Source organism: Parasteatoda tepidariorum, chromosome 3, assembly GCF_982258835.1.
Source record: "Parasteatoda tepidariorum strain Cologne lab strain chromosome 3, Ptep-v5.0, whole genome shotgun sequence".
Lineage (NCBI taxonomy): Eukaryota > Metazoa > Arthropoda > Arachnida > Araneae > Theridiidae > Parasteatoda > Parasteatoda tepidariorum.
The window spans coordinates 46,916,553-46,927,330 of record NC_141757.1 but is presented as its reverse complement, the minus strand read 5'-3'; the positions used below and the strand labels follow the sequence as shown (position 1 = coordinate 46,927,330).

At 26.2% G+C, this 10,778-nt stretch overlaps 1 protein-coding gene across 1 annotated transcript in view; it reads left to right on the top strand.

The window, feature by feature from the left end:
- The first annotated feature begins 174 nt into the window (after nucleotides 1–174).
- The window catches only part of LOC107447019 (peripheral plasma membrane protein CASK), a 622,119-nt gene continuing 611,515 nt past the window's right edge, over nucleotides 175–10,778 (top strand). The window contains 1 exon segment of the mRNA XM_071178929.2: nucleotides 175–653. Within this exon segment, the coding sequence (XP_071035030.2) occupies nucleotides 592–653 (62 nt within the window). The 5' untranslated portion in view covers nucleotides 175–591.

The following is a 10,778-nucleotide window of genomic DNA, read 5'->3' as shown; positions in this document are numbered from 1 at the left end:
AATTATAAAAATAAGCCTCGCCTTTTAAACTATAACAAATGTAATCCTTTGCTTAATCTTTACAAGCGAATTTTTTCAACCAATAAAATTATAAATTTATGACTTTTAATTGCAATAATTTCGTGCATTCAAATAAATAATATCGAAACCAAAAGAAACAACAAAATCAAAAGAGACAACGTTCTAGTTTCGAAGTGCTCGGCTTTTCGACGTCGGCTGCTACTGTTTCGCGCTGGGAGACAGCATTTAATCCAGTGAGTCGAAGTAAACATGTGTTGTTAGAAGATGGTTTAAAAACATCTTGAGTATCTTCGAGTCCAGCATTCTTTCATTTGGAATAAAATTTATTCTGGAACTATTCAAGTGAAATTTAAACGGGAGTGCGAGATAAATTTTTTAATTTAAAAATACTTTTTTTTCCCAAGAAATAATATTTTAGTTTTCGGGATTATAAAGGAAAAGTTTGAACCGACAGTAGGAAATTTTTAGATTAAATTTTTCAGTTGAACAAGCAATTCATTGCCTGAAAAATTTTCGTCAATACTTATAAGGATATCCATACAGAAATAAGATTTTTGCTCTTAATTCACTATGATGGCCGATGATGAGATACTGTTTGATGATGTTTACGAACTTCGTGAAATCATTGGAAAGTGAGTCAGATTATTTTGTCATTTTTAAGTAGAATTCATTAAATAGTTTTTATAATAAAGACAAGCTTTCATTTTTATTTGTGTATCATTTCTTTGTTAATTAAACTAAAGTATGTTACTAAATCATCTTGCATTCAGTGATAGATACTTTTAAAAGTATGACCAAAAAGTTATCTTTCCATTTAATTGTGTTTAGATATTTGATATAAATTAAATCAGCATTACTAATTGAGTAGAATTAATTGAATACATATGAACGTGTTGCACATGATTATTTTTCCCAATCAAATTGATATATTTGACTGATTTATTTGATATGAATTGAATGTACTAGATTGATATACTTGGCTGATATACTAAATTGGCAGACAGTTAGTAATTTGACAGTATTTGTTAGTAATTGATATACTAGATCAAGTAAATGTTATTCAATTAGTACTGATGTACTAATTAAGTGCCTGGTAGCTATAAATGAGAAGTCACACTTTTTCCACAGGTGGCATTTTTACATCTACCTGTTCCTCAGTATTATTTCCTAATAAGGAAATTACAAGTTTTCGGAATTTGCATCAATAACAGCCTATTCTTAGTAACATATTGCTTTTAAGGATATCATGGTGTTTTTCACCCAAAATAATCATCTTAACTAGGAAAAAAAAACTTTTATCCTTTTATTGTTTGTAGTCCTTTAATAATAATCTTCTATCTTTTAAAAATATTGATTAATAATAGTTCAGACTAATAAATATATAATATAAGTATAATATACATAATTAATAAATATATAAATAAAATAAATTGTGTACAAACTGGGCTAAATTTTAATTACAGTCTATGTCTGATTAAAATATGTGTGTCCAATTGCAATCATGTATAATTCGTAAAACTCATAATAAAATGTTTATTTTAACTTGTTATTAATTCTACGCTGACAGGGAAATCTCTCTTTAAAATTGTTTAAAAAACTATTTTATAGTTTTGAGTTACAGCTTTCAAAATTGATTTCTTATTTTTATATTAAATTTATGCAAATAATAATAACTAATTCATAAATCATTAATTATCACGATAAATTTATAAATCATAAAAATCATAGCTCTTTTATGTTGTTTTTCTGTAACAAAGAATATTAATTTCTAAAAGTAGCTTTGCAGGCTAACAAAACACATATTTACTTTGTACCATTCTTGCTAGAAAATTGAATGAAAAATTCACTTTAGACTTGTGGTTATACATTAGGAAGCAAATATATAATAAATATATAATACTCCTAGCTAATATATAATAAGTAAGCTTCCTATATATATATGATTACAAAATTGAATTATTTTTTTTAAAATCTGATAATCTAGTTATTAAAGTGAAAAGTTTAAGGAAACATTTAATAGTACTAAATTTAATCATACTAAATTTTTTATTCAGATTTATTTTAGATATTGTTAGTTATTATAGCATATATTTTTTTAATTTTTAGCCACACATATTAAATTTTTACATAATAATTATAATTGAATTGACAGTAATACCCAGGGCTTCAATCTATTCAAATATCCATTTAATTAATTTTAAACCTATGATAAATTAATCTGAAATTAGCTTGTTGAAACTAAAATATGTTGTGTTTATCTATTTTAAATAAAGGGTAGAAGAGATTTGATTAAGCATGAAGAAATTTGATTTTCAAAAACAATAGAAAAGGCTTAGTTTTTTGGAAAAGTTGTATAAGCTTATAATATAGGTCTTAGTAAACTTTGATATAATTTGGATTTGTTATTTATAAAGAATATAAATTTTAAAAAAATATTAAAATAAGTTCTTTTTGAGATTTGTGAAAATATATTCTTTTATATTAACCCATTAAACGCCGCCATATGAACCGTTGATAAAAAATTGGAATTTTGGTATGTTTTAAGGAGTAATAGACATTTCTAATCATATTAGCTTTAAATTTTTAAAAAAAATTTAATTTTTTAAAAGATATAATAGGGTCCCAAAATGGGAGACTTGGCGTTTAATGGGACTAACATAGCTCACTTACACACTACGCTACAAGTTAAACGTTTAGTTTCATTACTTGCATATATTTTGATAAAAATCGCCAAATCTATTTTAATGGGATTAATAAAGTCAAATTTGAAATAAACATGCTTGAACGAAGAAGCAAAATAGTTCATAAATATTTTTACCAGTTTTATTATTATTCTTCAAATTTGCCAGCATTTTTGTATGAAACAAAATTGTACACTTTTTGTGAAGCATTACTTTACATTTTTCACTACACAAAGGAGTGTTCTTTTTGCACAACTTATATTTTGACTGCTTACCAGCCTGTGTAATTAAGTGATTAACTCCATCAAATCGAATGTTGGTATTTACTTGCCCATGTGGTCCAAGTCCATAAGGCAAAGTCTCCGGTCCGTCCCATGACTACATCGCGAAGAAATGTTAATTTTGACATCTGTACATTAACCTCACGATGAACCCTACATGCTGCTACCTCAGCCATGTTAAGAACGTTTTTAAAAATGGGCCACCACCACTTTTTACATTTTATTTTTGGTCTGTAAGAACTGATATCGGTCAAGAATATCAACACCACCCATGTTCTGATTATATGAGGCAACTATTCCAGGTTGAGGTAAATTAGTTTTCTACCTGGACTTTTGGCACCAACGTTTTACACGTCCTATTGGTTCAATTCCCTCAAAATTTTATGCCAGGAATACAATTTTATTGTCTTTCCATTTTACAACGCTAACACTCTTTGTTGTAACGCAGACATAATACTACAAGAACGTAAAACTACATTTATGACCTGAGAATTTATCAGTATCTAATGTTTCCATATAATCAATGCTTGCTGCACAGTTAAAAACCTGCAAATCGCTTTTAAAAAGTTCCTTAGAAAAAAAGAACCACACTCACCGAACGATTAGATCTAAATACTGAGAATTTTATTTTTTATCTTACAGTTTGAATCATTCTATGTGACAGAATGGATAATGGGAGGGGTCACAATGAGCATATCAACACCTGCACTGATAATATTTGACCTTCAACAACAAAAGAGAGGGTACTAAGTATGACGAAAAAGAATTCATAAATATTTGCCTTTATGTAAATGTGTTGAGGATGGTGTTAGTCACAGAATGCCAAGTCTCCCATTTTGGGACCTCTTTAAATAAACAACTGTAAAATCGGGCTAAATCAATTTTTTAAAATTTTGATGGCGACTATATGATGACAGAACAATTGTTTTGTATATTCAATATTTTTAAATTTTTCGACTTGAAAAATTATTTTTTTTCTGAAATTATTTTCATTTGAAGTAAAAAAAGCGATTTTGATTACATTTGGGCAATTTCTAAAAAAACAATTTACATTACAAACCTTCTGTGAAAATTTCTAATAAAACTAAAAACATTCAACAGTCGATAAAAAAATATAAAAAATATGCATGCGACTTACTCAGCGAGAAAAAAATTCTTGAACAAAGGTTCCCAAAATGGGAGACTTGGCGCTTAATGGGTTAAGTCCCTCAAATCAAGTTTACTCAAGAATCAGATCGCTATTTTGTATTCATTTTTTGAACAATTGAGACATTGAGGTACTGATTTTCATTCACAGCACATAACATTTCCTAAGTTATATGAAAATATTTTTATATTATGAGTTTTGTTTTCATTAGCATTTTTCATTATATTGAGAACACAATTGAGGTTTTGCTCACATAACTTATATTCTCAGTTTTCTTCTATGACGAAAAAAAAAAAAGCTTTTTTAGTTTATAATTATTATTATTATTTTTTAAAATTAAATAATTTTTGGGAACATTCTAGTTTATTTATAAATTATTTATAGTCTCTTGAAGTGTTATTTTACTTCACTGAAGTTTTTGGTACTTTGTGATATACAGATTTAATCAATATATATGAAATAAAGGAAGACAATTTAAATTAAAGACATTTATAATTTAAATTTAATTATTTTATAATTTAAAGACATTGAGTTAGTTTTCTATATATGTTGTACTAAGTTCTAATCTTTAATTAAAAATAACTTTAAGTAATTAATATTTTGAAAAAAAATGAAGTGCTTTAACTCATGCCCACTCTGGTTTTAAGAGAGAAATGCATGTAGCTTATGAGATAGCCATAGTTTTTTTTTTAGCTATTTTCTTTATAATTAGTAAAAATAAATAAATATTTGTGCAATGTACCTACAATTAAGGGTATATTATTTTTTACACAAATGCTTTTTAAAATGACTTGAGTCTTATATCTTCCACTCTTTAGATAACAATCACAATAGATAATTTCTCATTCAGTCATACATTTTACCATCTTACATTTTACCACTTACGCTTTTTTTTTTTTTTTTTTTTTTTTTTTTTTTTTTTTGTGGTTTGTGGCAATGCAAATTTTTTGTACAGTTATCTCAAAGGTGTGAATCTATTTTAATGTGTATTTTTGAAGAAAAATATCGAATACAAAAATCTGCATTAAAATTGATTCTTCGCAGATGCGTCACAAATTCTCTGACGGTGTTGAATCTACGATCTTTCTGTAAAATTAAAAGTTCGTCATATACAAAAAACGAAAATTAGCAGGATAAACCTAAAAATATTGACAAGCTATACGAGGTAAAAATAAAATGATGCCCACGCTAGTCTAAGAATCCGACGCTGATGTCACTAGAAAAGGAAGTTTAAGATTTTTATCATTATTTAGAATGCTAATACGTTTTTAGAAAATATTTTTCAGTTTCAAATTCCTGTTGTAAAGACAAATTTAGATAAAAAGGCTTGTTAATGATTCGCAGGAAAAAGATTTGACAAAGATTCGAAAGAAAATAAGCGGTCAAACTATTTATAGCATATTTTTGAAAAATATTATTGATTTTGTGCTTAAATGTGGTGTTTATGAATTAGTGAAGCTTTTATGCCCCTGTTAATATGCCGTCTTTGAATAATAATGAAACGCAAAGAATACTTTCTAGAAATTGTAAAAATTGTACTATTTGAACCACTTAAGCAAATATTCGTTGTTAGGTCATAATATTGTATGACTTTTATAAGCATACTGATGAGATAGTTTATCCTAGAAAGCTGCTGATAAAATATTGCCTTCTTCATATCATTTGTAGAAAGTATGAAAAAATAAATTAAAATGAGAAACGCTTCTCATTTTGAAGAAAAATTTAAATATGAATTATGAAACTATTATTATTTGGAGTTCTAATTGTACTATATCTATTAATATTTTAAACAAAAATAATGAATTCATGCATCTTATAAAGAAAAGTATCAGTATTTAAAACAGTAAACAAGAATTTGGAACTAACAATTTCATAAATTAAGGCTCTTCGATGTCGGCAAAAATTAGTTTATCAAAGAAATTTTTTTGAAGGTGTTTTTGTCCCTTTTTTCATCATATTACCTGCTCTGTATTCATATAGATAAGAGCGCTGCTTTCATCCTCTTTTTTTTCCCCCTCCCATTTTTTTAAGTCTCGTTTTTATTGATTTTTCTTAGTTTATGAGATAATGATATGACTTCGTTTATTCTCAGCCACCTTAATATCTTGGGAGATAACATTAAAGTTTCTTGACACTTTAATAAGTTTCTATCTGATAATGAATTCATTTATTGACTCTGAAATCTCAATGTAAATAGTCTACGTCCTATGTTGGAAAATATTTTTAAATAAATATTTTGAAATTTAGGGCACGTTCATTTATCGCGTTAGTTTACACTTAATGTGTGCTTAAGAAACTATTTATTGACTTTATTCTCGAAGGTGTTTCGTATTCTCAACGGTAGGGGGCAGTATTTGCAGAGGTTGTTTCAACTTCCGGTAGAATATTCGCTTGTATTGATTTCTATTTTTTTGATTTGTTTACATCATCTTTGGATTTTTTATTTTATTTTTAAAAATAAAATATTTGTTTTCGATAGCGAAAAATTCATTTGCTAGTGGCAACAGTTGTTCACTGCTGTTGGTTGCACTATGTGTCAAAGTACTAATGCGTTAAGGTGTTTAAATTCCCTAAAGACCCATTACGTCTTATTCAATGGAGTAATGCATCAAAGAGGATAACTGGAATAAAAGAAATAGTCACGTTCTGCTATGACGTCAGAGGACAGTAATATTTCCTGGAGGTTTTGTTTGTTCTTTTAGGATAGTTGGTGAATAGCTTCTATAATCGAAGTGAGGAAAAGAAGTTGTTCGAGTCATTGTTTAAATATCATTAAAAAATATTGAACAATTTATTGGTTTATTGTCGTCTCATTTTCTTAAGAAAATGCATAAAGAATGAAACTATCTCCAAATTACATCATATTTTTGTTCTTTTTTTTACAATCATATTTTTTAATCATTTTATAAGCATGTTTTTTAATATTTTTTTACAATTATAATTTTTAATCATTTTTTTACAATATTACTTTTTTATAAATTAAAATATTACATTAAGAGCTTTTTTAGAAGGTAAATAATTTTGTCCAAGTAGTTTGTGAGTTTTGTAAAATTTTCAAATTACTTTAAACGTAATATTTAGTCTAAAACATTAAAACGTCTGCAAATTTCATATTTTTCCATAAAAATTAAATCAAAAAATATTAAAATCTTTCAATGGTTGTTAACTTTTCCTAATTCTTATTATTATTTTAATTTATTAGGTTTAAACAAGATAGAAACGTGCTTTAAAATAATTGTGTTAAACTTTTCCTTGCACTTGCAGTGTAATAAATCATACCACTAATAAAAAGTAAGAGTCTGGTGTTACTTCATAGCTTTTTTGTAAATAATTAAGTTAAAAAAATTCTTCGATATTAACTGAGTCTAATTATTTCAAATCTTGGAATAAACTGAAATGAATAGTGTTATGTATCATTAGACCGAGTGCCAATTTAGAGCCTGGAAAATTTTCAATGGATGTGTTCTACAGATTAAAAGAGAATGTCAGGCTAAAAACGTTGACGTTATTACTATTTTTGTGTTAGTTCCTTACAGTGTTGTTATATCTCGAAATCTGAAATTTTTGATTTTGAATGAAGAAATGAGGTATAATTCAAAACAGTTTAAATTTGTATCAGAAGAAGGATTTAATTTAAATATATTTTTAATATGCAAGTTAATTGTATTTTAAATTTAAGCTAATTAAGGGAAAGATTCTCCCCCCATTGTGAACCTTTGAAATGTAAATTTTTGAATTAGTTGATTCATAGATATGAATAACAAAAAATCTTAAATTTGTGATCTTCAATTATTTGAATTTATGTTAAATTTATTTTTATTGTATTTGACTTTCTTTTTCAAACGAGTTTGTTTCGAACATAAGAGCGTGTTATAATTAATATTTATAAATAGCATATATAATGATTAATTATTGTTGTCGACAATTTTTTATGATTAAAGAGCTTACAACATTACAGCTTATGACCAATTTCATCATTTTCAAATTAATGTTGAATAAAATAGATTTAAGTAAAAAAATAGAACTTGAATAAATCGAAGATCGCGAGTCTATAAACTTTTTTCATCGATGTTTATGCTCTAAACCAGGGGTTTTCAACTTACGTGAGGCCGGGGGCCACAATTAAAAACACAAATCAAATGGCGGGCCGCAACTTTATCAAAATTTTATGTAGGACTCCTTTTATGTTTGAAGGAACATTAAGTATTACTGTCAGGTTTTTACCAAGTTGTACAAAACAAAAGTATTGATTTACAAATTACAATAAGAAGTAGATTTTTGAAAATATTTAATTGCATATTAAAAAATTCGGGCTACAATAACTTTAATGTGCACCTCTGTATTTAACAATTAATGTGCAACAGATATTTAATTGTTAAGATATAAAACTTTAAAAAGGTTGGTATCAAAACTTACATAGTAGCACACAAAATGTTGAGGTTTGTCTGCTGCGACCACCAGAGAATAGATATTTAATTTACCAATGTGTGTGTAAATATTTTCGTCCAAAATGAGTGGTTTCAAAAAGTTAAATTTGAGAATATTTCTTAGAGAAAATTTCTGATACACACATGCTAAATTATATTCACAAAATACAAAAAAAAAAATGAAATAAAAAAGAGCAACATACGCGATTATTTTTGTATTTGAATAAATATTTTCTTGGATGCAAAACCTGAGAAATAAATTTTTTTTGCACCGTTGGTATGTTAAATTTCACAGAAATGTAGAAATTAGGTTTTTATGTACGGGAAAAGTATTTTAAACCCATACAGATTTTTTACGAAAATTAGCCGCAAAAAAATGACAACTAATATATTTCAGTTCGCGGGCCACAAAAAAAAAAGCTTCGTGGGCCGGATCCGCCCTCCGGGCCGCCAGTTGGAAACCACTGCTCTAAACAATTCAGAAAATCAGATACGAAGTGAACACAAGCATCGGAGATAGTTTTCTTGTAAGTTTCGTTTTTTATTTATCCCTTATGGACAAATAAAACTAAAAATACTACATATTTTCTAAAGTTAAAACGTAAATCCATTTTCTAGCTTTTAACAATCTCAAAATTCAAAAAATTAATAATGGCTAGTAATATGTATATTTTTTTTACTTCTTGGTTCACTTGGGCTTTATTCTTCACTTGGTATTGGTCTACGAATTTATTATATTTAAATAAAAGCAGAGTTAGTACTTGTGTAGACAATTTGAAAACTATTTGAAAGTAAAAGAAAGATATTTATAATGACATTCTTTTATTTTTTGAAATAGTTTGCTTGATTTTAAGTAAGAATTTCTTCTATAATTACTTTTTTTTCTTCATTTTGTCTGTGAATATTTGTTTTGTTTGATTCAGAATTAAAAAATGAGGTATCTATTTTATATATGTATTTATTTTATGTCTTGTGAATAAATTAATAAAAAACTTACACATTTCTTTTTCAAAAACTGTTGATATTAAAAATTGTAAAACTAAAATAGAATTATTTTTAAATATTTCAATGTTTTATGGTTATATGTTTCATCTAAAAAGTAAAAATTAATTAAATTCATTAAAATAATCTTTGAAAAATTCATTAAAATAATTTTATTTTCACCATAGACATTTATGTTTGATAAATCTTAGTTTTTTATTTACAAAAAAGATAAATATACTGCTTCAATGTTTAAATTAATATTTTTTGATATTTTATATTTATTTTATTATGTTTTGGAAGTTATATTCAAGTTACTTACAATTTATTTTCCATAAAGTAAATTAAAATCATTAGTTCCAGGCTACGTAGGAAAAAATTAGAACGTTACCGAGTTTTAAATTTTTAAGCTAAAATTTAAGTTTATGGAGTAATAAATTTCATTGAAAATAAATTAGTTAATAGTTAAGAACTTGAATATTTGCTCAAATAAATGACTGAAAAGTTATTAATTATTAAGTTAAATAGTGAAATTGTAAAATTGTTAATTGAAATTTATATTTCATTCATTACATTTTTGGTATTAGAATTTTGAACATTTTATTATGTTTTTTTTTTGTATATTTTAGCTCTTTTCCCATTAAAAATAAATAAAATGATTAATTTAAGCTGATAACTGTTTATGCCTTTTTTATTCAAATGTTTTTTTAACACAAAAATTAAATTTATGTCAATAAAAAATATTACGTTTTCTGATTAAAAGCTGAAGAAAGCCAAATATGAAATGACTTTAAATATCTATCAAATTAAGTATTAAATTTCTATCTTATTTAAATTTAAGTAAATATATTACTTGTAATAATTTTACCATCTAATAGCATCTTTTGCGAAAAACTTCTCCCTCTCGGCGTTTAAAATTAATGACTGCCTAAAGTATGTGATTTTAGTTAGGAGCGCAGATGGCTATTATTTTTACCACCTCTTCGATTTGCGGATCGGGGCATTTTAACACGTTCGTGATATCTGATTACTCCCATGTGTTCAGTTTTTTTTTCGGGCAAAAAGGTGAAGAAAAAAAACTCATTTAGTTGCCATCTCGAAGTAATATTTTTTTCTCTGGTATTTTTCATTAGAAAACATGCCACGATAAGTACAAGGAAAAAGGAATTTTTGCCAAGCTATTATTCAGACTTGTCATTTTCACGTATAAGCTTAAAAATTGCTTTTTCCAGTTTTTATA